General features: G+C 40.2%; 1 protein-coding gene across 1 annotated transcript in view; it reads right to left on the bottom strand.

The window, feature by feature from the left end:
• Nucleotides 1-24,691: 24,691 nt before the first annotated feature.
• Ednrb (endothelin receptor type B) overlaps nt 24,692-27,449 on the bottom strand; it is a 29,370-nt gene continuing 26,612 nt past the window's right edge. Inside the window, exon 7 of the mRNA XM_006977975.4 lies at nt 24,692-27,238. Within this exon, the coding sequence (XP_006978037.1) occupies nt 27,104-27,238 (135 nt within the window). The 3' untranslated portion in view covers nt 24,692-27,103. The remainder of the gene's footprint in view (nt 27,239-27,449) is intronic.

The raw sequence follows: 27,449 nt of genomic DNA on the forward strand, positions 1-27,449 counted from the left end.
ATTCAATGTATTTCAAATACCACATAGATTTTTTTAGTTAAACTATGAGACATCAAAGAAATGTGTGCTTGCAAAGTTCCCTAAATTTGCATAACTTTATGTTATGCATCAAAACCTTGAAGGTCATATATCCTTTCTCATCTGCTGTCAGTGGAATTTTTCTGGAAAATTTGGGAAGAGCCAAAATACAGCAAGACACTAGGATCAATTATGTCTTGAGCAGATCCGTTCTCTAGAGGAGGCATACACCACTGTAATTTCCACTGTGACACCAGTTGGCAATGGTGGCACTAACAAGGTGCTTCAGATGACTTAGTACATAGCTGAATAGCCGGGACACACATACAAAACCTTGCATGTTGACACAAAACGCTGTAAGGAGACAGCTGCTGAAACTCTGTGTTCCTCAGAACATCTGGAAGAAACCACCAAGTCTGGTGTTAATGTCAAGGCCAGCAGCTGCTGCTCTGAGCTGGCACAGAAGTAGCAAATAGAATGAGTCCTGCAATGTGGTCCTTCGAGGATTCTCAATGACTGTTTCTCTGAATGAATCACTTGACGGAAAGGCTGTGTGTGGGTATATGTGGTGTGAGGATGTGTGAGTGAGTGGGCTGAGGAAAAGTTAAAATTAGTTTGGGATTTGTGAGAAGTGAGGTTTTGAGGAGAGGGACTAAGGGTGGCTCTGCTGCATGCTACCAGTGCTGGATGCCTGGAAATGTAGAGTGGACACTGAGCCAAATTAAAGAGACCTAGTGGTAAATAAACAAGCAATGGTGTGGATGTCTAAGATGAGAGGCTCATCAAAAGCAACCTAGACTTGGTAGTTGATACTAAAATCAGCTCTCAGTTTTCTCTCAACTCTAAGATAGTTGGAAATGTTATCACCAGCTTAATGGAATTAAATTATTTCTGATTTTGTAGAGCAAAATCTATATTAAATCTATATATAGTACTCTCTATAATAAAGGACAGCAATACTGAATGGATGCCAAATTCAATCCTTTAATTGTGATCCATAGAAGCTTCTCTTGTGCATGGGTACAAGTGGAGCCAACAGTTGGAACTGGAATTTTAATGTAAGGTTTATCCCTCTCGAGCACTTGTACCGATGATGCATGAGTACATGAGGATAGCCTTTTAAAACACTGAAGCAACAGGAGCCTGTACATGGCATTCACGTCCCTCCTTGGAGCCCCCTGAATCTAACCAGTTTGTTTTGTAGTTGCTTAAGGTCATCGTTATAGGAATATCTGTTAAATGTTCAAGGATAAATATTCAACTTTCGTTTTTCACTTCTATTCCAGTTAGGGTTTGCCATTGAAGAAAGCAAAGCATGCTTTAAAAAAATAAAACTAAGGTTTTTAATAACTTCCTAAAACAGAATCAAAAGGAAATTAAAGTCTACAACATACCACAGAAACAAATTTTGATTTTTTCATTGAGCTCTTCTGGTTTAGCTCAAAAGAATCCAAGCAATATCCTGTTATAACTGAGGATTCCAGTGAACGTCTGAAGTGAATCGGGGGTGATTTGGGCTCACGCACACTTAAGAAGACAAGATAAAATATAAACATCTACACCCTAAAGCTTAATGTACGGGTCTTTAAGTATAAAATGCCCAATTCTTATACTTCTATCAAAATCATCATACACCAAAACTTGATGGGAAATGGGGCAAACATCATTTTACAGAGAAATGGGTGCTGGGAGGGAGGGAGGGAACTTTTTTTGTTTGTTTGTTTTTTGAGACAGGGTTTCTCTATATAGCTTTGCGCCTTTCCTGGAACTCACTTGGTAGCCCAGGCTGGCCTTGAACTCACAGAGATTCATCTGATTCTGCCTCCCAAGTGCTGGGATTAAAGGCGTGCGCCACTACCACCCGGCCTGGGAACTTTTATTTTCTATGTTCTATAGAGATGCTTACTGGGTCTCTGACAGCAGCAGCCTTCCAAAAATCTATCCTCTGTCTCCTTTCTTACATTTTCTAATCAAACAGAGCCTTACATTCTCTATTTGAATTAATGCCATTCTGTCAAGGATAAGGTGTACAAAGTAATAGAATCTGAATTCTCAAGCCAATGACGTTGATATTTTTTACTCCCTATGACAAGTCGACAAATCTCCAGTAACACTTGTTAGAGAACAGAATTAAAATATAAATTCTAGCTCATGCAAAATCTTCAGTTAATCTAAATATATTTTAAAATGTTACCTCTTTTCAACATGTAAATCTTTAAAATACCCATATGGGTATACACATCTTTTCCGGAGGCTGGATATACTTGGATAAACTATGAATACAGCTTTTACTCAGAATATTGGTAGTTCTCTGTTCTAATATTGTAGAGACTTGAGTTCAAGAATTTGCACACTATACTCTCAGAAGAGCCCCTACTCTGTTCTTTGAGTGCTTTGGTGTCTTCTAAGTAGGTTTTTTTGTAAAATTTTCTCATAGACAAAAGTTTTGTTTCGCTGGTGAAATTCAGAGAATTTTGGTTTTTATATAGGAAACATGATGCTAGTCAGTTCCTAGGCAATCATGCATATTCATTGGAAAGGTACAGATCTGAACTTATGTGTGAAAAACAGGTTGTTTATAATTTCTTTTATCTAAATTACCAACCTTTTTAGACAACAGTCTTTGTTGTTCATTATGTCAAATTTCAAGTGGCGATAAAGTTGGTGAAGTAGAATTCCATGACTTCTCAAGGGTTCATGCCAGGCATAAAAGAGTTGTCACAAATTTTTGATGATTGATAGCCCAGGAGTAGTAAAACTTTAAGGTTTGTGCAAACAAATAAACATGAATAAGAAAAAGGTCTTTCCATATTCACCATCCCAAAAGCAGATTTTAGGATGACCAGGCAATGCTGGGTCACATTCTTTCAGAACGTCATTTCTCTGTCACAGGGAAATTCCATAAGCCCATCTATGGTCACAATCTTCCTATGTGACAGTGTTGCCCTTTAATATGGAAATTCTCAAGGCAATAACTATTCAAAAATATAACATTGCCATAACCTTTTCCCCCATCTGTCTTCCCAACATTAAAAAAAAAAAATCTCTAGCACTTGGCAAACTAGTAAAGGGACTGGAGGGCTTAAAGTCTCCATAGACCATGTTCTCTCAGACACTATTTGATAACTTAATTGAGTGAATTCTCAGAAGTCCATATAAATGCAAATGATTGTGGTTGTGCAGATGAATTTTTTTTCTGATGGGGAAAACAGAGATTTACAGAGGTAAGTCCAATGTTCATTTGCATGAGCTTGAGCATCCAACACTCACTAAGTCTCATCTGTATCCCCTACTGTTACTTGACTTTAGAAAGCTAGACTGAAGCAGTTGAGACCATCCAAATTAACTATTAGAGGTGGAAGGCAAGACACACTTCTGAGCGGTACCGTATGACCCACATGGCCTGCTGTTGACTTCTGTACCAGTGAGCAGGGTAAAGAGCAAACTTCTGAGTGTAGAGAATAAGACTATCTTCCAGACAGACTCTCGGAGTAAACAATGCATTCCTCTACACTCAAGTACGTCACACTACTAATTTTTGGATGTAAGAGTTTACCAAAGAAAATCTGGAAGCACTAAAGGCTACTCTCTCAATGAGTACCTTGTTGCTATAACAGTCAGCTTTCTGGAAGACAGATGGATGAGGAAGATTTCTAATTATCCAAAGTACCTCTAACTCACCAGTCATGAGAATAAATGCTGATTGTCCCCCTGGAAGTCTACATCTCAGTTTCAAATTTTATAAGGAGAATAGTGTTAGTTTTACTTGTACTTGAGAAGAGGTGTGATTGGTTGCTATAATTTCACTGACCTCTCATTTTGAAGTTTCCTAATGTGAGAATATGAGAGTCAGATAGGACTCTGACAGGCATAGAAGTAAGGGAACAGGCCATAAACAAACAACAAGATGGCATACTTCCGGCTTCTTTTTAAGCCAGGCAAGACTTGGTGTGCTTCTTCTCCTTCACACCTACCAAGAGCTCCCTTCTGGCTGACCTGCCCGAATATGTCCTAGGCAGGCTCTGTTCCTGTGTCTAAGCTTGCATGGGCTGTGAGCAAGTCTACATTTTAAGAGCTGACCAATCCAAAAGGAGGGGAGGGGGACCTTTCCCAGGCCACCTAAAACCCTTAAAGCCCCAGCCCTCCAGGAAGAAATGGATTTCAGTTTCCACATTCCCTTTTCACTTGTGGAAAGTTTGACTCTGCATGTTGTGTATGTTGTGGGCTCCTACCCTTTCAATAAAACATCTGCTTACAGTGACTGTGATTTACTTCCTTCCTATTAATTCTTTCATCAGCAGAGACAGCAAACTTAACTCAAGACCCCTGGATAGCAGTACTAGGATATAATAAAATCCTAGCAGCAGTGAATATGTGTGTGTGTGTGTGTGTGTGTGTGTGTGTGTGTGTGTGTGTGTATGTGTGTATGTGTATTAGAATTTTTCTTGTAGTTTTGAGATTATAATATGATGACATTATTTATTCCCTTTCACCCCTACAAAACCTCCCATATACTCCTCCTTGCTCTCTTTGAAGTTCAGGGTCCCCTTTTTCATTAATTGTTGCTATGTATATATATATATATATAGCAACATATATAGTTAATTTTTTGTGCTCAATAACTTTTAAAATGCATTTCTAATATGGCTTATTTATCTTACAACAACTAGTACATTTCAACTGGGCTTTGACTTACAAAATTGTTGTTCTATATTTGTGTGTGCACATAGTGTAAAGTCTAGCAGTATCTTTCTTGACAATATTCACATTTATTTTATTTTACTTTTGAATTGATTCTCTGTGAGCTTCACATGCATCCCAATCCCATCCATCTCCCCACCCCTTCATATCTGCCCTCTGCCCTTGCAACCTTCCTCACAAAACAAAACAAAATTTAAAAGAAAAAACAAAAGCAAAAACAACCAAACTACACACACACACACACACACACACACACACACACACACACACACACTCACACATACACTCACAGACACACGCACACACAGTTTCAGTGTGGAAGCTATGTGACAAAGGGAGTCACACAATACACTCTTTATTCCATACATCTTTACTTGTAAGTGTTCACTACAATGAGCCATTGTTCTGGTTTGAGGCCTCTGGCTTCTGCTATGGTATTGATACTAGTACTTCTCTTGGATATCCTATTGTTGCCTGTGTCATGGAGATCCTGCAGCCTTGGATCTGCAGGTCTGGCCCCTTCACATCTTCAGCAGTTCATAGATGATGTGGATGTTAGGGTGGGCCAATTCATATCCCTGGTTCTGGGCCTGAGTGGTAACTGGGCTGGTCATTCTGCCAGCTTTCCCTCATTGACACTAACAGGGTGAGCTCTCCAACATTGCCCTGGTTGGCTCATCCACTGCAGCAGGTAGTAAGGAGCAGGAATAGTTCTCCTACTTTCACAGCCTCAGGGCCAGCTCACCTGCACCCTAGTCAACAAGGTCAGCTCTACTAGGTTGTCTGGGGCGAGGTGCAGGGCCTGTTCTCCCTAGCGCTGCAGCTGGTGAGAGTCAGTGCCCCTCTTCTACTCTTATGACCTCAGGGCCAGCTCTCCCACAAGCCACAAGCTTCAAGGGGTTGGGGGTTGGGGGTGGTAGAGGGCATCTCTTTCTTGCCCACTCCACCATAAGGGAGATGAGGGGTGGGGTCAGATCACCTGTGCCCCTATCAACAGGGTGTAAATGGACAAATCTCTCCTACCTGACTGTTCTTGAATAACCAGTCAGAGGCTTAATGTTAATTATAAACTGGTCTATGGCCCAGGCTACTACTAGCTAGCTCTTACATCTTAAATTAATCCATTTCTATCAATCTATGTATCGCCATGTGTCTTGTGGCTTTACTTGTGTTCTATTACATCTTGCTCAACTTGGCAGCTTTGCATCATCTCCCTCAATCCCGCCTTACTTCTCCCTGTATCTTTGCTTGGATTTCTCGTCTGACTATAATCTGTCTTACTATAGGCCACAGCAGCTTCTTTATTAAGCAATGGCAGCAACACATACTTACAACCTACAGAAAGACCATCCCATAACAACAGGGGCAGCTCTATTGTGCTGTCCAGGCAAGGTACAGGGCTCTCCTCCTGAGTGTTGAAGCTGATAAGGGGCAAGATCAGCTCTCCTACTCTTGTGACCCCAGGACCAACTTTTCTGCTTGCAGTAGGTGGCAAGGGGTAAGGGGGGCATCTCTCACTCAGCCATACTACGATGTGACAAACAGATAATGGGACCAACTCTCCCACTCTCATGCCTTCAAGGGCAGGCTCACTACACCCCACCAGTGCTGCCCAGGTGAGGTTCAGGACCTGTTCTCCTGAATGCTGTAGTGGGTGGGGGAAAGACCAGCTCTCTTTAGTGCTGCAGCCAGTGAGTGGTGGAGCCAACCCTCTGCAGCCTAATCCTCATCATCTTCAGTGGTAATAGAAGCCACGGACATCAGTACAGACCTAGACTGTGGCATGGCCATGCACCCAGACATGGCCCTTGGCAGCAGCCCAGGCCCAGACATCACTATGGCCCTGGGTGGCAACAAGGCTACCCACCTCAGCCTGTTTCTCATTGCTCTGGCCTCTTCAGATTTGCCTCTTTCTCCAGCACATGTGTGGCAAGTCACAAGAATTTATTATAGAGATTCAGCCTTGTATTAAAGCTATACTTTGACCAGACAAGGTTCTGTCAAAAGCCAAGCCATTTACTATGCCTTTAAGACCTGGAGGGCTGTACATACAGACAGTGACGAGGCAGTCATGTGTTTGGGTTTACAACCAATGAGAAGGCAGAATGACTATGAACCGACTTACACACAGGGAAATAGCTCTCTTTTGGGAAGCTGGGACCACCCCAGGAGGAAGGGTGAGATTTTAGCTCTGAGCTCTCACTTCTTGGCTTTCTCTTTTACATTGTTTCTGTGTTTCTCATTTAATAAGACGGTTGGTTACATCTACAATTTACTATGAATATTTGGTGTTATCCAGCTTTTAATATTTCAGCTGTCTTCTGCTATGAGATTCTTACGTTCCCAAATATTCCCAGAACATTTGGCAAACAGTTCAGGTCCTCAGACCTGCTGAACTTCTAGGTAACTAACTCCCTCACCGAGCCTAGGAGACAAGCTGGCTAGAGATGCATAGCTTTGTTTCTTGTGCAAATGAAGCTCAGACCATCCTCTTGCCTTGAGGCCTAGTGGCTCTCCAGAGCAATTGACGGAGAACAAAATGTTTTTACATATCAAGGTGGAAGGTAGAAGAGAGCAACATTCCTGAGGAGGCAGAGAACTGCTTGTTGAGGGGAAGAAAGAACAGGCATTTTCTGGAGAGACCGAATGGCATGACCAGGGAAAAGAGAAGAACACAGAGGTAAGGCAGATGGTAAGGCAGAACTCTTAAGCCCAGGAGTAGAGAGCAAGTAGAGATGGAGGGAGAAGGAAAAAGATAAAGATGAGGCGGGAAGCATAAGAGCTTAGTTGTTAGCAGGACTTTGAGAGGACAATAAAAAAGAGGACAAAGAAGAACTGAGTGTCAGAACAGAACTGAAGTTATGTAAACAGGATTTCATTCCAGAGAAATAAAGTAGACAGACAAGGAGCTTGGTGCATCTAGATTTATTCCTGCCCTGAATACCTGATGGAGCTGTAGCTGAATTGGTAAAATTTTGTTTCAGCAGAATAAAGTTAACAGACATAAGAGCATAGTGTATGTAGATTTTTTCCCTAAGATATCCTATGCCAAATGTAGCAGTTTCCCCAGACTCTGGGCAATCCATACACATGAACCTTTCTGACTCTCACTCTCTTCCATTTCTCTACTATATACTGGATTACCATAATGGTGAGCCACAGGCACCAAGTTACTGGTAATTGATCTCTGCCTGCCCAGCGTGAGAGTCCTGAGGCAGAGCTGAAGTTATCCTCCATGCACCCAGGCCTCATGGCACTGCGCCCTCCCTAAATAGTTGTTTTTTTATTAATTGTTGCTATATACATATATGTATATTTATACACACATATAGTCCTAAATACAACTAGCTCAGTCTGTATAATGTTACTTGTCTGTATATGTTTTTGGTATTGGTTAACCAATTGGTATGCTCTTCCCTGGGGGAGACTATTTCTTTCATTCTCAACATTCCTTAGTTGCCTGTAGTTCTTTGTGTAGGGTTGATAAAAAGATATGTAGTCTGCCTCAGCATCAAAGTCATCTTCAACCAAAAAATTCTGTGACTATTTGTCTTTCGTCTGAGAATAAACAACCAACAAATAACTTTGGAGCAAATACTTGAATACAATAACATGCGGGAAAAAATTGGGGACAGACACTTTGGGGCTAGCTAGATTGGCTTCCCAAAGAACTTAGCACAGAAGAGGTTTGAGTAGCTTATTCCACAGCCCTACTGATGCAAAGATCCATGAGAGCATCTCCTCCTTCCTTAGCCATCACAATCCTCTCTGTGGCTATACATGACTTAAGGGTCCTTAGGAAGGTGGGACAAAACACACCAATGCTTGGATAGATGGAAGAGTTCCTTACATGTGGGTATAAAGGAAAGAAGGCCAAGGCTGTCATAGAGGGTTCTGTAGCAAATGACTCTGAGGCAGGGAAGGAAACAGCAAGCTGAAACAGTAGGAGGCAGTTTATCTGTGTCAAAGGAGTGTGGATTGCCAGGATTCTGGCTTCCCAACTAATTGGCTAATTTGAATACTTTGGGCATAGAGATGGCTCATAATCCTCTGGGCCTTGGCCCTGAGGCCATTAAGGCTGTTGGGGAGGGAGGGCAGGGAAAGGGAAGATACTGGAGTGTGGTTAGAATTGTCCTCTCATCAGGACCTGGGAACTAGATCATGGTCATATTAAACAAACAAACAACAACAACAACAAAATTGAAACCCATTATCTATCTGGTCCTAGCATTGTGTCTTGACTTGTAGGGAGGCCATACAGTGAAGGATGTGGGAAGGTATGCTACTATGATTAAAGAAGCAATACACTAGGTCTGATTCCTCCCAGGACCAAATTCCCATCTATAATGAATTCTCTAGCAAGGTACATGTCTTAGTTAGGGTTTCTATTGTGATAAAACACCATGACCAAAAGCAACCTGGGGAGGAAAGGGGTTATATTAGTTTATAGTTCCTCATCACAGGCCATCACTGAAGAAAGTCTGGATAGGAATTCAAGCAGGGTAGTAATCAATGCAGAAGTCATGGAGGAAATCAGCTAACTGGCTTGCTCTCCATAACTCGCTCAGCCAGCTTTCTTATAACACCTAGGCCTACCAGCTCAGGGGTTGAAAGCCACCCCAGTGAGCTGGATCCTCCCCCATTCACAGTCAGGAAGATGCTGTTCACTGGGAACTCACAGACCACTCCAGCCAGGAATGCAGGTGGCCTAACCGCAGATCGTCATCTATCCCTCCGCTCTTCCAAATCCAACCCCGAGCCTCACCCCCAGCTCTGTAGCCGACCACAGGCTGCAGCATTCCCTCTAATCTCCGCCCATCTGCAGTGCATCACACAGATTTCCTCCTCCAAAATTCTTCCCTGTGCAGTCTGTTTTCTCAGCTCCCAACTCCAACAGCATTCCCCAGAAACTCACCAGCCAAGCATGCCAGAGAGGCAAAGCAGGTAGACCAGCTCCAGATCTCCACTCTCCCTGCTCCTATAAAGCCAGTTCCTGGGTCTCATCCCCTGCTCTGCAGACTACCTGCTGTGGTCTCTCCTCACTCTCTGCCTCCATTTCCAGGGACTAAGCAGATGTTGGTTGAACACCTTGCTTTCCTCCTGCCTGTGGACCCTTCAGCCCCTCCCTCCTGGCCCATCTCCATGCCTATGTATCAGCTTCCAATGCCCAGAAACACATTTTACCTGGAATCTACAATGGCCACAGCTATCAGGCTCCCAGAAGGATTCTTTGTTTTTCTGCAGGCTGCTAAGAGAGCAGGAGATATGTGCAGAGAGATCTGGGTAGAAGATGAGTAGCTTTGTAGAAGAAAGAGCTTGCATAGCTATATAGAAGAGAGATGTAGGGGAGAGATGTGTGTGTAGAGAAGAGTGAATGAATGAGAGAGTAAGTGAGTAAAGAGTGATGATCCTAGTAGTGTGTGACAGAAAGTAGCAGGGGAGAGAGGAGAAATGTGTATAGAAGAGAGATTCGGAGCTATGTAAAAAAAGAGATGTAACTGTATTTAGAAATATTTGGCTGTGTAGGAAGAGATGTGGCTGTATGTATGTAAAGAGAGATGTATGGCTGTTTGCAAAGAGATGTAGCTGTGTGGAGACAGAGAGGTTTTTAGAGAAAGAGAATTTTTAAGATGAAGTAAAAGAGAAAGTTACCAGAAAGCGTGTGTGTTTCCTTATTTACCTGTCAGATAGGTAGAAACTTATTTCTAAATACCATAAAAATTCCAGTGGGAGAATGCAGAGAAGGTGAAATAACAGGAGTACAGTTAAGCTCTGGATCCAAGTGATCCACACATGTGGATCCTGTAATTTCTTTTCTGCCTGAGGAGCCAATCCTCAGCCTTAGCTGAGAACTGTAATTGTACTATTTACGTCTTTATCACCTTGTAAAGTTTGAAATAAATGACTTAGCTCTTGAGTAGTTAATCTAGTTGTGGCTTGTAGTCAGTATCTCCCAGCAATTTTTGAAAATCATTAAGAGTTCATAATTGATCTCTCCTGATTTGTACTTTCTGTGGTTGAATTTTTGTAAATCTGTCCTAGGTAATTAATAAAATATCCTCTTTGTATTTTTTTCAGGAGCAATTTGTAATCCCTAACAAGGCAAAATTCTCTTTACTTCATCAAACATTTTTTTTCTAAGGTACCTGCCTCTGAATCTGCCAGTAAGGTATTATCCATATACAGTCCAGCTGGACCAGGGACAGAGTGGGAGAACAAAGAAAGAGATACCATGATAGAATGGGACACGGGGATAGGGAGAAACAGGGTGCTAGGGAATTTTCCAGGAATCCACAAGGATGACCCTACCTTAGACTACTAGCAATAATGGAGAGGGTGCCTGAACTGGCCTACTCCAGTAATTAGATTGGTGAATACCCTGTCATCAATAAAGCCTTCATCTAGTAACTTATGGAAGCAGATGCAAAGATCCACAGCCAAGCAGCAGGCCAAGCTCCAGTAGTTCAGTCAAAAAGGGAGAAGAAGGATTATATGAGCAAGGGGGGTCAAGATCATGATGGGGAGATGTAGAGAGACAACCAAACCAAACCAGTGGGAACTCATGAACTGTGGACCAATAGCTGTAGAGCTTCCGTGGGACTGGACTAGGCCCTCTGCATAGGTGAGACAGTTGTGTAGCTGGACCTGCTTAAAGGGCACTCTGGCCGTGGGATCAGAATCTGTCCCTGGTGCATGTGCAGGCTTTTTGGAGCCTAATGCCTATGGTGGGACACCTTACACAGCCTTGGTGAAGGGGGAGGGACTTGGACCTGCCTCAACTGAAGGTACCAGGCTCTGCTGACTCCCCATAGGAGGCCTTGCCTTGGAGAAGGTGGGAATAGGGGGTGAGTTGGGGTGGGGGGAGGCTGGGGGCAGAAGGAGGGAGTAGAGGGGCATCTGTGGTTGGTATTTAAAATTAATATAAAATTTCTTATAAAATAAAAAAGAAGAAGAAAAAAGATATCATCCATGTAATGGTAAATCATAGATTGAGGAAAATATTTACAAATTATTTCTTATGGCTGTAGTACAAAATATTGACACATGTTGGGTCTGTTTAACATTACTTGTAATAAAACCCTCCTCTGGTATCCTCTAACAGGTTGAGAATTATTATAAGTGAGCACTGTGAAAGCAAATTTTTTTCCTGTTTTTGTAAAGGTATAGTGAAAAAGCAGTCTTTAAATCAGTCACTATAATAGACCATCCTTTAGTAATAAAGAAGGTAAGTATACTCCAGGATGTAAAGACATTGGCTGAATCAATTTATTTATGGCTCTTAGATCAGTTAATATTCTCCATCTTCCTGATTTCTTTTTAATGATAAACATAGGAGAATTCCAAGGACTGGTCGATTCTTCAATATATTGAGTATTTAGCTGCTCCTGTACCATCTGTTCCAGTACCTGTAGTTGTTCTAATGTGAAAGCCCATTGTTCCACCCACACAGGTTTGTCAGTTGACCATTTTAAAGGCAGGGCTGTTGGTACCTTTGAAAGACCAACAGCTGTTGTGCCCTGCTTGTATACAACTTATACAGTCTATGACTGTTCTTGATAATACATTTTAATATTTTTCTCAGAAGTATTCTTTTTTTTATGGTTTGTTTCTGAGTTTAGAAGAATGTTAATCTATGTTTTCCATTTCTGCAACAATGGAAATCACATCCCTGTAAATACATTGCTATGTCATCCACATATGGCTATAATTTTCCTATCTGTCCTTCTGGCCCTGTACATTCAACCAATCTTGTATTTTGTTCTACCTGAGAAAAAGGTCCAATCCCTAGAAGTTGAATATTTACTTTTTGAAGAGGCCAATCTGGATGCCAACATTTTGGTGAAATTATTGCTACATCTGTGCCTAGTCCAACAAACCTATAATGCCATTTATTTCTATTTTTAGTTTTGGTCTCTGATCATTTGTAGCAGACTGCCAAAAAACTTATTTTCTGGTCTCTCCTGAAAATTTTGTTGTAGCTACTGAAGCTGGTCTGTCCTTAATCACATCTATAGCAGTGTGTTTTAACAACAGGTATTACCTTTCAATTGCTCTGTGGATGAATTTCTCTGATATTGGCAGGGAATGATTGAACAAAATTTGATATTGGGGCCTGTAAGAAAACCCCTAAGGTATTTCCTGATGGTAAAGTGTTGTCTTTCCTGTCCCTTGTTGATCTGCATTCATTACTCCAATGCCAACCTTTGCTACACCTTCTGTATACTCCAGAAGGCTGGTGCCTCCTGTTTGGATTATCTCTTGAAAAAACATTGTTTTTAGGAATGTATTGCCTTCAGTCCCTTTTCTAATGACCTTGTTTACCACAATTGTAACATTTGACATTTTGATTTTTCTTAAAATTTCTAGAAATTACTTCTTCTTTCAAAAAGGCTGACAAACAGGAGATTCAATATCAGCTGCATTTCTGATCCTTTCATCTGTTGGTGTTGATCTTGCCTTTAAGGGCCTCATCACTCTTTTGCATCCTGAATTAGCTTTTTCAAAAGCCAAAGATTCAATTAATATTTATCTGATTTTGAATATGATACTATTTTATTTGCAGCTAAAAATCAATCTTTGCAAAAAATCAGTGATGGCTTCTTTTGGGCCTTGTATAATCTTAGCAAATGACTCAAACCTCTTTCCTGATTCTTCAACCTTGTCCCAAGCATTCAAAGCTGCTAAACAACATAGGGCTAAGGTGTGATCATTAAATTCAAACTGTCTTTGCAGTTCATCATATTGACCTTCACTGAGAATCTGCTCTTGGGAAATATCAATACCTCTAGCCCTATTTCGTTGTTCTGTGGCCCGATCTTCCTCTTTCCACAATGTTCTCCATTGTAACTGAGGACCAGCTTCCAATATTGCCATAGCTAAATCTTTCCAGTATTGGTGGATAATTCTGTTTTGAGTTGTCTATGAATTTAACATCTGCTTCACATAGGGTGCATGCATACCATATGAAATGACTGGTTCCTTAAATCTCCTCAAACCTAATATTTCTATAGGATTCAGTTTAACTTCTGTATAACCTCAGAGGTGCCTATTGTCTGCTAGTTATTCTTACATAGTAGCTGGATAAACTAAGGTTGATTTTCTAACAACCTTGGATTGCCCCTTTTCAGTTTCATCATTCAGTGGTGTGATAGGTTCTTGTTTAAATTCCTCTGTCTGTATCTGAGTATTTTTCTTATTTTCATTAGTAGGTCTTTCTAAGACATGTATCTTATCAATAGAGAGTCTTTCTGAAGCTTGTATTTTATCAATCAAATTTTCATATTTGGCACAGTTATCAAACCAATTTTTAAGGATAAATTGTGAATTACCAAACTGATAGCAGTTATAACTGTCATTATGTCAATCCCAGCTAAGTTGTTTATCCCTTCATTGATTTTTTTCCCCATTTTTAAGCCATCCATTGTAGCACTATACAGACTCCTAACTCCCATTTAATGTGGGAAAAATTTTTATTTTTATTTACTTTTTAAAAATATTACTTAACTCTCTAAGAATTTTCCATGTGTTTCACCAAATCTGCTGACTTCTCAGTTTGTCTGCAACAGTGACATCAGCAGCAAGACCATGGCCCCTTCTGCAATTCCTGAGTACTAGTCCATCCTTCATTTTCCCTGCAAGCAGCATTGTTAGCTGGAGCCAAGCCTTGCAAGAGCGGCAGCTGACTGAGGTGGGGCCTCAGTGGCTTTTCCATGTGGTTGACCTACAATTGGAATGCCAAATGTTTTTCTTACATCTTAGCAGCTGTACCTGAATCTACCAATATTTTCACTATCTGTGCCCTGCAGCCCCACAGTCAGCACCTCCCTGGTCAGCCCAAGGCCTGGTGGGGGTTCTGGTGCTGCTAGCAGTTGCTTGGTCATGGCCACTAAACGTGGCCTTTAACTAAGTCTCTATTGTTCTATTTACCAATAAAGACTCAGGAGCCAGATGTTGGGATGAAAACTTGCTAGATTAGAGAAGCTGAGATGCAACCAGTTGACCTTCCTTTCTGACTGGAGAACCAGCAAGGGAAGCATCTTTCTAATTGTCCCAAACCAAAAAGACCATGACTCTCTAAGTCCCTCCCGATTCCTTCCTGTGTGTCTCTCTATCCATATCCCTGGCTCCTACATCCTCTCCATGGCTAATTCTTGTCAACTAGTTGCTGGCTCCACCTCTGAACCAGTCAATTTTATTAACAGTCTTTAAGTTTCACAGTGTGATAAAATATCCCAGAACAGGCAATGGTGGCACAAAATTTGTGGGAGTAACCAACTAATATCTGTTCAACTTAATGCCCACTCCTTAATATGAACCTATCTATATTCAACACTGCTTGTGTGACCAAGAACCTGAGATTAGATAGCCCAGAGAACTAGGGTAAAACTAGATGTTAGTGTTCTTTAAAAAATGAAAGCAATTCAATGACTTCTAATGACATTCTGGTATACTCATATATCAGTGCCTTGCTCAACCATCATTAGAGAAGCTTCTTTCTGCAGCAGATGAGAACAAATACAGAGAACCATAGCCAGACAATATAGAGAGAGTTAGAGCCCTCAAAACACTCAGCTCTAAAAGGGATGTCTCCATCAAATCCCTTCTCCTGGGGTTAAATAACCCTGCTGAAGAGGAGGTGGAAAGAGTGTTAGAGCCAGAGGAGATAGAGGACACCAAGGAAACAAGGCCTTTTATGCACTATGAACCCACAAAGACTATGGTAGCATGCACAAGGCTTGCACAGGTTTGCACCAAATAGGGCCCTAGGACTCAAAGAAAAAGTGGACACATGACCCATCCATAATCCAGAAGCCATCTCCTATTGATAGCCACTTTTCAAGGAAAAATTAGTTTTTCCAGGGGAGTGTCATTGAGGAAGCAAAACACTCTTAAAGGAAAGCACCAGGTCCAACAATAGATGGCAAACACAAAATGAACTCAATGGCATCTTTAGAGGTTCTTTGATAAAGATGTTTTAAGAGTATTTTTTAACCTTACAGGTCCTTTGTGTAAATGTTATGTCTTCCAGTTTTGTGTTTTTATGGAATTTCTGTGTGTATGAATATGTGTCTCTGTGTCTATATGTGTTTCTTGTGTTTTTTTTTCCCTTGGGCTTTTTTCCTTCTCTTTGTTTTGTCCTGTTTCAGTTTCTGTGTCTTTACTTGATTTTATTACATTATTATTCCTGAGTTACCTGTTTGTTCTCCAAGGAGAAACAGAAAGGGTGTGAATCTCAATAGAGGAGAGAAACTGGGAGGAGCAGGGAGAAGGGAAATCCTTATCAGAATAAGTTGTATGAAAAAATCTATTTTCAATAAAAAAGAATATTTATGATGGCAAAGTTTGTGTTAGTGTGCTGCCACAATAAAACAAATCCTAACTAGTCAGCACAAGGCATACTAAGGACAGAGTGAAGGTTTAATGTTACTGTGGGCTGTGGTTCAAAGAATCTTCTGGTAGGATAACATTTACTTTGTGCAGCCTAAGTTACCTTAAGTTTTAGTAGACTCTGCTGTGGAGCACTGCTTCTCTAGTTTCTGTAAGCTATATCTCTTTGTACAGGATTTACAAGCATCTCGTAAATGTCTATGCCTTGTTTTTGAGAAAGGAACTATATTTCCATACAGTTTATATAACAAAATTTATCTGATTTCAATGTAAGCTTAATAATTTTTAGTAATTTGACAAATTTTCAACCATTGCTGCAATCTGTTCTTGGAAAAGCCTCATCACCAGGAAGCCGCTTGTCATCAGTACCCTTCTCCAGACTCCAGTCTTAGATTGTCAGTAGTCTTCTTTCTTGTTCCTGCTTATTTAAGGCACTTCATAAGGTGACTATGTAAGTAGGCTTTGTGTCTGAATTTTGTGTCTGGCTTTACTTAGCATAGTTTTTTTGAGATCCATTCATGTCATGACATTTATCAGGTCTTTGTTCCTTTCTGCTAATGACAGAATTCCACAATATGGATATCCTGCTCTTTGCTTCTCTACCAGGATGTGGATATTTAGGTTGTTTCCAGGTTCAGGATATTGTGAGCAAAACTGATATTAACTAAGAAACAAAACAATACAGCTCTCAGCTCAAAGGGAAGACAAGACATTTTTTTTTTTTTCTGGAGCCAAGTATGAGTGACCATAACCTGGGAACAAAGGTTAGGGTTACCCCAAATACCAGGTTCCAACATGGCAACAGTTTTATGATGCTTTTATAGTAATAGAATAAAGAATGTCATAAATGAAGGTATTTTTATAATGCATTGATAGGAATATCAAGTAGACGTGTTTCAGTAAAGGAAAGAAATCTCTGCTATAGGCCCAGATGTTACCTGGTGACATTGTCAGTCTTCGGGTTGGTGGAAACTAAGGCTGTGTTTGTATGTTTCATGCAGCCTGGTAGTCACAGGATGTTAGGCCAAACACAGAGGTGGCTAATGAGTGGTTATTACTAGGATTAATGTCTTTAATCCAGCACTCGGGAGGCAGAGGCAAACAGATCTTTGTGAGTTTGAGGTCAGTTTACATATTGATTTCCAGGCTTCCAGGCTAGCCAGGGCTCTGTCTTGTCAAAATGAAGGGGAGCGGGTGCAATAATGACTGATGATAGTCCAAGATATTTTGTTTCTGGATCTGCATGGCCCCAGAAGTTCTAATCTGTCAACCTTATAGAATTCCTACTGGAATCGTGGCTCCGCCGACACTAGGAACTTGGATCCACACTGCCGTCAAGATTTGTGTACAAATCTTTTATGACTGTATCCATTCATTTCTCTTGGGTGAATATAGAATGGAATTACTTACTAATATTTTATACATGCATGCAACCTTTTATGAAAATACTTGTATGTATGTTTTCAGGCCTGTGATGAAAACAGAAGAGGGAAATTATCACTGGAAAGCCAGTCTCCCTGTAGCACCCAGGGTGTGTAAAAAAAAAAAAATCCACAAATGTGGTGAGTGAGGGCAAGACCTTTCCTACCTGGGAAAATAAGAAAGAAATACATGCTTCCTGATGGTAACTTCCTTTTTATTTCATTGTGAAAAAAGTCCTTTTCTGAAAAATCTCTGTCTCCATGCAGTTACATATCTGTTTTCACATTGCTACACCTCTCTCTACACATCTCTCTCTACACAGCTACACATCTTTCCACACAGCTCTCCCACACAGTTACATATCTTTCCTCTCTACATCTCTTTCTACACAGCAGCTCTCCCTACACAGCTCTCTCCTCTATTTCCATACAACATACATTTTTCTTTCACTCTTTTCTCTCTTCACAACTACATTTTCCACACATTTCTACACAGCTATACATCTCATCAATAGCTCTTCTCTTTATATATTTCTCTTCTACACATCTTTCTTCTCTCTACCCTGTTACATTTCCTCATTCATAACTTGCATTTCTCTTCTACATCGTTCATTCACTCTCTATTTCACCCACTCATTCCTCCCTTCATTCATTATTCACACATTCACTCTTCTTTTACTCATTCATTCACTACTCATTCACTCACTCATTCTTCACCCATTCATTCTCTACTTCATTCACTTACTCCATTCACTTACTCATTGCTCATATGCTCACTGTTCTTTTACATCACTCACTCCTCACTCATTCACTCCCAACTTCACTCACTTACTCCTTCATTCATTCATTCACTACTCACACACTCATTATTCTTTTACACATTCATTCACTCATTCACACACTCTTCTATCCAAGAACAAACTCTGAACAATAAAGAAGTTGCATATTCAGGGTCACAGAGCATTACTTGAGTAAACAATAAGAGCCATGAGAAATCACGAAGCCTCTCTCAGGCTAGAAATGTTGTTCTGACTGGGCATGGTGAGAAACCAAGGCTACTTTCAGTTATCAGTCAAGTTCCCTGATACGTAGACTGTGTAGCAAGCACAGCTCTGAGTGGTTCCCCTACAGAGAGTGACATTGAAAAGCAACGAACAGTTAGTTGGCTGAACCTTGAGCCTTGTATCGTAAAACTGAGATTTAGGAGTACGTGCAGAGAGCCAATTGCTGAGAGAATTATGTCTACTAAAGTTGCTTCATGCCTGACCTTGGTTCCATAAACAGATACCCTATAATCTGTCCTTGAGCATTTCATTTGTAGGGACAACTAGTCTGTTTTGAATTAGTTTTGAGGTCTTAAATCAGCTAAATTTATGTAGCTTGTCTTGTCAGCTTGAGCTAAAGAAATAAAACAGGCTGCTAAGTGTCTTACAGTCCTCATGTAACAATAGTTCTAGTTATGAAGTATATCCTAGTATATTTCTATTCATCAAAATTATACTGCTGTGGGATGTTTTGTATGTTAAATGTGTTGCTCTGATTGGTTAATAAATAAAACACTGATTGGCCAGTAGCCAGGCAGGAAGTATATGAGGGACAAGGAAAGAGGAGAGAGGAGAATCCTGGGAAGTAGAAGGCTGAGTCAGAGAGAGCCACTGCCAGCTGCTGCCATGAAAAGTGAGATGTAAGGTACCTGTAAGCCACGAGCCACGTGGCAACTTATAGACTAATAGATATGGGTTAATTTAAGATATCAGAACTAGATAACAAGAAGCCTGCCACGGCCATACAGTTTGTAAGCAATATGAGTCTCTGTGTGTTGACTCAGTTGAGTCTGAGCGGCTGTGGGACTGGCAGGTGAGAGAGATTTGTCCTGACTGTGAGCCAGGCAGGACTGGAGAAAACTTCAGCTACATTATACAGCTTATTGAAGAAATCATCTTTCCAACCATCCACAGAATAAAAGCAGAAAACACATCACCAGTGGGCTGTGGAAAGAACCCCACAGCTGTTCTTTCCAGGGAGGAATTGTGGTGGCACATGAGAAAAATTATATACAGAAGCAGTCAGTTTCCACGGTCAATGACCCCATGGTCTTTGCTTAGTGGGGCTCCCCATCAGAGAGCTGTCCATCTGGTGGGTCTGTCTGTTGGATATTAGTTGTCATCTGCTGTATTTATGTCATGGCCTGTGGCAGGAAATATTAAATGAGAGGAGGAGAAAGGGACCATCATTAATAGGTGGAGATAGTATAGGTACTAGGAGGGATGTGTAATGATAAATATGCATGACAATATCACCATGGGGCCCATTCTTATATGTTAACCAAAGTGTGGTAACTGGCAACTGTAATCCAGCACTCAGGCTGAACGGGAGGATCACTGTAAGTTCAAGGCCAACCTGGTGCATACAAGGCTACATAGTAAGATTTTGTATAAAAATAATATAAAATAAGAAACAACATTAAATAAAAATAAATAAATAATAAATAGTTTGAAATAAAGTAAACCCAGGTTAGTGTGAGGTCATTTAGATGAAAATATGTTCTATTTTTTTTGAGATAGGGCTTCTCTGTATAATAGCCCTAGCTGTCCCAGAACTAGCTCTGGCTGTAACCTGGCTGGCCTCAGACTCACAGAGATCTGCCTACCTCTGCCTCCTGAGTTCTGGGATATTCCCCAGTGAGAAAAACATATTCTCACACAACTATAATTCTAAATTTTCCCAGATTTCCTAGAAATGAATGATCTCAGTTCAAGTGAACATGAAAAAGAAAGCACCTGCAACCTGTATGTTCAGGACTTTAAAGAGTTTCCAAGATACGGATTTATTCAGAAAACATGCTGTACCCTATTAGAAAAAGGTTTTCTGGTCTAGCGGTGAGTTGAAAACATGTCTTATGAAGCTGGAGGTGCAGTGTTTCTGTGTGAGTGTCCACCCGTGTGTGTAGATGTGTTTTTGTATGTGTGCATGTGTTGGGGTGGGGTACAGGTGGGCAGATGGTTAGAAAATTTTATTTTATTACTCACCTTTCAATTGTCACAACTTAAATGGCATGATTATGTGCAGATCTGAAAGCAAGTCATCTTTAAGCATGAGGTCAGCTTGTTACGGTTGCACATAAGGTAGAAGGACTGAGTCCGCATCCCCTTACCACTCCATTTTTACGCTGCTTAGTTTTTAGCCATCTGTGACTAGGAAGAAGATACACAGCATTCTGGGTTGGCTTTGCCCATTAATAACTTTTTCCTTCTCTGCCCTAGCTTTCCCATCCTTCCCTCTTCACATTTATAAACATGCTGGGACTGCACTGAATGCTGTTTCCTAATTTTTTAATTAATTGTACCTATGGACATCTCTGTTTTCTTTACTTTTAAAATTGTTCATTATACAGAAGAGGGCATATATCTTTTTATTTTAGGGAAATAATTAGACATTTATTACAGAAATATGTTGTATGATATGTTATAATCAAAACAATAATGTAAATTTGTAGGTAACCTCTACAAATACAGATCCAAGGATGGAAGATCCTTATGTATTTTTTTCCAAGTCTCACTTGTCGCCCATCCTTAGAGAATGGCAGCTGTTCTTATTTGTTTTATAATTTCCTTTAACTTTTATTGATGATGTATGTGTCTCTGTTCATAGAGCTTCACTGTGCCAGATTTTGAACTTTATATCATCAGAATGATACTATTCCACAGTAGTTTACAGCAGGGTTGATCACCCACCCCCAAGAGATATTTGATGATATTTGGGAATGCATTGGCTCTCATAACTGGAGAGGATGTTTAATGGAGAGAGGCTGAGTAGTCTGCCAAACATTTTACATGCACAGGGCAGCACTCATGACAATTTGCTCTATCAAAATTTTAGTCATGACACGCTTGATCAACCTATGGAGAGCATTCTATTTTCCATGTTATTGACATATTATATGGTCAAGTAATTTAAAACATTGCTATTGGAGTTTAGTTGTTTTCATTTGGGGACGGAAACAGTGCTGTGAACATTCTGGTGTTTGCATCTTGATCCCATGAGAAACTCTCTGTAAGTGGAAATGTCTGGTTCTAGGATAAGTATTTCTTTCCTATATTAATTCCCAAGTGCCTCTCAAAGTGGATGCATGATTGTTTTACTGCAGCACATTAAGAATGCGTTTCCTATCCAATTACTGCCAAGATACTTTTTAATTTATTCATATCACAGATTAGATTAAAACAGTATTATTTTTACAAGGTAAATTTGCTTTTATCCAAGCAGTGAAGCTATGAATGTCTATTTTTTTAATCTAGACAAGAAGTTATATGGAGAATAACAGTTGCCTTTTTAAAACCAATTTTTAAAGATTTATTGTTATTTTTTATTTTAATTTTTTATACGTAGGAGTGCTTTGCCTATATTATGTCTGTGCACCACATGCATGCCTATTGCCTGTGGAGGCCAAAAGATGACATCGGATCCCTTGGAACTGGAGTTATAAGATGGTTGTGAGTCACAGTGTGGGTGCTGGGAATTGAACCCGGGTTTCTGCAAGAACAACTGTGGTGGTATTGTGTTCCCCAAAATATTGTGAACCTTAATAAACTTATCTGGGGTCAGAGAACAGAAAAGCCACTAGTTAGGCAGTGATAGCACACGCCTTTAATCCTAGCATTCCAGAGATAGAAATGGATCTCTGTGAGTTCAAGGCCACATTGGAAACAGCCAAGCATGGTAACACACGCCTTTAATCCCAGAAAGCCAGCCTTTAATCCCAGAGAGTGGTGGTAGAAAGCAGAAAGATATATAAGGCATGAGGACCAGAAACTAGAGGCATTTGGCTGGTTAGGCATTCAAGCTTTGAAGCAGCAGTTCAGCTGAGAGCCATTGGGATGAGGACACAGAAGCTTCCAGTCTGAGGAAACAGGACCAGCTGAGGAACTGGCAAGGTGAGATAGCTGTGGCTTGTTCTGTCTCTCTGATCTACCAGCACTGACCCCAATAACTGGCCTCAGGTTTGATTTTATTAATAAGAACTTTTAAGATTCCTGCTACAAACAACTACTGCTCTTAACTGCTTAACTCTCTCTCCAACTCTTCACAATCATCTAATATCAGTGTTTTCTTGGAACCGTTATTCATTTATTGCCAGATGATGTCATACAATTATAAACGCCTGTGACTGTCATTAAACATATCAGGCAGTCTTCCTGTTTTTTAATTCTTTTCTCTCTTGAAGCTGTCCTCTGTCCACTCTTCTGCTTCTATTGGGCTGACCACTCCTTACACAGTTGAAGTACTTGTCACTTCACCTGCCCACATCAGTTGTTGAGTTTCCTGCGTTGGTTCACCTGTTTCCTGGCCATCTTCCTTGTTTCCTTCCTGAGCCCAACTTAGTGAGCACAGCTGAGTAGAGAACATTCTATTTGTTGTCAGTTCTGGGTGCTGGAGCTCTTTTCCTTTTGTCTTTCATCTCTTCGAGCATATTTTCAGCTTTCAAGAACAGTATCCGAATCCCCAAGTGTTCTTTTGGTCATTAAACACCTTGATTTTGCTTTCTTAGTCTTATTACTCTGGGAAAATTAAGTCTGATTGTGTTGACTTTTTTTTTTTTTTCATTTGCTTCCTCTGCCTCCTCACATTTTATTTTCCCATTAGTCATCAGTTATGTCTTTCACTACAAAGATTCCCCAAACACTTATAGACTTCTGACACTCGTTCATACTTTAAAACGTGGCACCAAGAGTCAGCTTAAAAATTCTATGTATGTGCACAGACTGGAGAGGGCACATAACCCCTTTCTGTGAGAACCCTTCTTACTCTGCATGTTTGTGTCTGAAGGATCCTCCATCTGCAGATTAGTTATTTTCTTCAAGTAGAGACTTCATCCTCCTGCTCAACGGTGTATATGGCTCCGAGTTACTATTAAAATTGGTGAGCCTGGAAATCTCACTATTGATGGAGTAAAGTTGTCCTTAACCCTCAATTCCAGGAAAAGAACAAATCCTTCCTTCTGTTGTCCCTGCTGTGACTGTGCCTACAATTCTATATATAATTTGGCACAGTCATTAAAAAAAAGTAAGCCACCTGTCCCTCAGAGGACTGTGTAGGTCATTTAGATGAAAACTCACCAGCTACACACAGCAGTTTGTATGGTGGTATTTTATTTGTACTGAAATGTGATTTTAATTGTATGTTAATAAATAAAGTTGCCCCGGGGGTCAGAGCTATTAGAGCCATAGCAAGAGCATGGCGGTGGTGGCGCACGCCTTTAATCCCAGCACTTGGTAGAAGAGCTAGGTAGATCTCTGTGTGTTCAGGGATACAGCCAGCATTGGAGACATATGCCTTTAAGACCTGGAGGGCTGTACATACAGACAGTGACGAGGCAGTCACGTGTTTGGGTTTACAACCAATGAGAAGGCAGAACAGAAAGACTATGTAAAGACATACACAGAGGAAGTAGGTCTCTTTCGGAGAAGTAGGAGCACCGCAGGAGGAAGGGTAAGATTTTAGCTCTGAGCTCTGACCTTTTGGCTTTCTCTTTTACATTGGTTCTGTGTTTCTTATTTAATAAGACGGTTGGTTACATCTACAAGTTTGGGATGCGAGGATCTGGTCCTTTGGACTTACAATTATCTGTTTTATATTTAGGTCATTTTATTTGACATTTTTAGTTTCATTTGGATGTTAACTGTATTATATAGCAGGAGATCAAATGTGGAATTTTTCACTTTCAAAAAAGTTTGTGATTTTGGAGTATTTCAGACTTCAGATTTTCTGATGAGGGGTGCTTAGCCTATAATAATTTTATTCTACCATGCACATAGTCAACACTAAAAGGCTGCTTGTGAAATGCATTGAGTAATCCCCAAGTCTCATGTCATCCTTAATGTAGCACAATAAGACTTAAAGATGGAAAGCCTCCAAAAGAAGCTATGCAGACAAAGAAAGGTAGAGATCCCAGTGATTGTCAAGAAGATAATCAGTTGTAAAGGATGGCTATATATAAACAATGAAACATAGCAAAAGTCAGAATCGTGGCATTTAATTTAGCTTTCATTCCTTGATAATTATATATTTAACATAAATAATGTTTATTTACAGCATCCTTATTCTTTTAACCATTTAAGAAGTATGAATTGATGAATGTCCACATAGTAAAAGATGAGCTGCTCTTGGAAATGAATTGAATGTTTATTGGTTTGTTCACATAATACAAAGTCAGCAATTATACCAGCTGCCACTTTAAGTGACCATAGCACAACAAAACACAGTTATTTTACATAACTATACTACTATTGTATGTTAGATACAACAAACCCAAGTTTCGATGAAAACAGTGTTCCTTGGCCTGTTGTACATTGTCGATATAAGAAATGTTTGAACACAGACCAACATTAGCACTGGTAATTGAGGAGAAAATAGGTTAAAATCACTTATCAATTTTTTGATCTAAAACATCCTTATTAACACTATTTTTATGCGTCACTAGATTAGGCAGCTTGAATATTAGAAAATATGCTTTAAAGTTAGAAGGTGGCATGTTTTCCTATCTTGATTTTTAATTATTCAGAGGTTATGTTTGTTTCTTATCACCCTTTATCTGTATGCTAAAATTTTGAATAAAAAAAGCCACTGAATGCAATTGTATTGCAAATACTGTATGAATAGTTTACTTATGCCATTTCATAATTTGGCAAGATGATTTTTGCTCACGAGTCTGACATTTAGAGGGAAAAGCATTTGGGTTAAACTAGAAGGACATTAAGATGCAAGAACTTAGTACACAGCAATAAAATCCATCTAAAACATAATGGGAATTAAAAACACGTTCATTCACACTGGGAAAGTGCTGGAGACCCATAATTAATTGAAAATTGAAAATCTGGGATGTTTTTTATGATGAAAAGTATTTATAAAAAATGATGAGACACAACCCATAAACCAGAACTCTGGGTGACTCCTAAGCAGAGTCCTTGTGGCATGCCAGCTCATTATTGTCCTTTTTTTTTTTTTTTTTAACCTCATTGTCGTATTTGGGTTTATTGTATTGCCACAGTAGATTTTGGCAGAAAACTGCATTCTTAGCTCATTTTCAACATGTGGCCTGGGTTACTAAAAGGAAAAAAAAAAAAAGAAAAGGAAATTCTGTTATATTTTAAGACAAAGTTAAAGCTCTCGGGCTTGACTTGTTCCCCAGTCACCCTGAGAACGCTGCACTGTGTTTTGCTGGAGCCAACCCAGGACCTTTCGCTCTGATATGACGCAGCCGTGACGAAGGCAGGGCTAAGAATGGGACTCTTCCCCCACAGGCTTCCTCCTACCCCACCTCATTTCCTCTCTCTTGGTTTTCTCTTGGGCATTCTTCACACGCTGCTCATCCGGAGTGAACCTAGGGCATGTCGGGGAAGCAGATTAAGAACGCACACAGTGTGGAGCGTTTTGTAGTCTCCCAAAGCAGTTTGGCCTCTAAGTTTTAGAAAAAGCACCATGTCCAGATCACCTTTCTACTGACTTTTTCCAGAAATAACATAAAAAATTAGCAATATAACTCCAACATAGCTGGTTACAGTGACTAATTTCTATGACTCTAAAAGATGGTGTTTTAACTATCATATCGTGCTGTGACCATTTTAACCGTAGCACGGCTGGAAGGATGCGCCTTGCTTCTTTGCCATGTGGACACTGCACCGGGCAATTCACATTCTGTCTATTACCTGGTTACTGGCATTTCTTCGTCATAAAGCTATGAATGCTGGGACCTGCCCTTTGTTAAATCATCTACATGTAGTGCATGTAACTAAGTATTTACAGATGATGAAACTAATCAAAAGGAAGGATATTTGAAAGAACCATGAGAAATCATAGGTAGTGTTCTGTTCTGTGTTTTTCTTTAGTGTGTGTGAATGGGAAGTTCAGAAGTCTCAGTGAGAGCAGCTCACACATCCCCATTTTTTTCTCTGTGACATTTGCTCTTATTTGAATGTAAAGAGCATAATGATTTCCAAACATTTCCCATCTCTCTTTCTTATACCCGCTTCTGATCATCTCGGTGTTTGTAATGACCCAAAGAGTACACCAACTACATTGCTTTCATATTTCACATACAGTTACAATTTAAATGGCATGGCATTATGCATAAAAAGTTTATTAATGGATTTATTTTAAGCTTCAAATTGAGTACTTGAAACGTCATTTTAAACTTTTTTTCCCAATGTCACATTTTCCCTGACTCAGATTCATATGACTGGTTGATAAACTCCTTAAGAGAAGTTCTGAGTTAACTTGTTTTTAAATGTAAGTGGCCTATGAATATACTGGGAGCTTTTAAGAGCTGTGCTGAAGTGCTGACTAAAAATCTAAGTGCTTCCCACGGAGGCTTCATCCATTTTCATTGCTTTCTTAGGTTGTAAACAGCTTATGAATATCAGGTGTTAAAAGTCACAACTGTTGAAAATAATCCCTCTTACATCTGTGCATGTCTTTCTGCAAACACTGCTTTCCATTGGATTTGGCGAAGGTTTCATTTTGTTCCAATGATATCTGTCTAAAATGAGGACGATGAGATTAAGCAAATATTCTTTCCTTCAAGACGAGCTGTATTTATTGCTGGAACGGAAGTTGTCATATCCGTGATCATTAGCTTTGAACTTCAAGCAGGATTGCTTTTCCTCCAAGGACTGTTTTTCCTCAAATGTTTGGCACCAGCAGCACAAGCAGGACTGTATGAAACAGAACAACCGTTATGTGTTTACTCAGTCCTGAGGCCACCACTCTTCCTGCTCTCGGGGCTCTGACTCTTCCTTGCAAGGGTAGGGTTCTTGGCCCTGCCCTTCCACATCCACTCATTTTCCCCCTCAAAAATGATGTAATTAAGGTCAGCAAGATGAGTCTTTGGGTAAAAACCTGACGACCTGAGTTTGAGTGCCAGAA

This window comes from Peromyscus maniculatus, chromosome 9 (assembly GCF_049852395.1).
Source record: "Peromyscus maniculatus bairdii isolate BWxNUB_F1_BW_parent chromosome 9, HU_Pman_BW_mat_3.1, whole genome shotgun sequence".
NCBI lineage: Eukaryota > Metazoa > Chordata > Mammalia > Rodentia > Cricetidae > Peromyscus > Peromyscus maniculatus.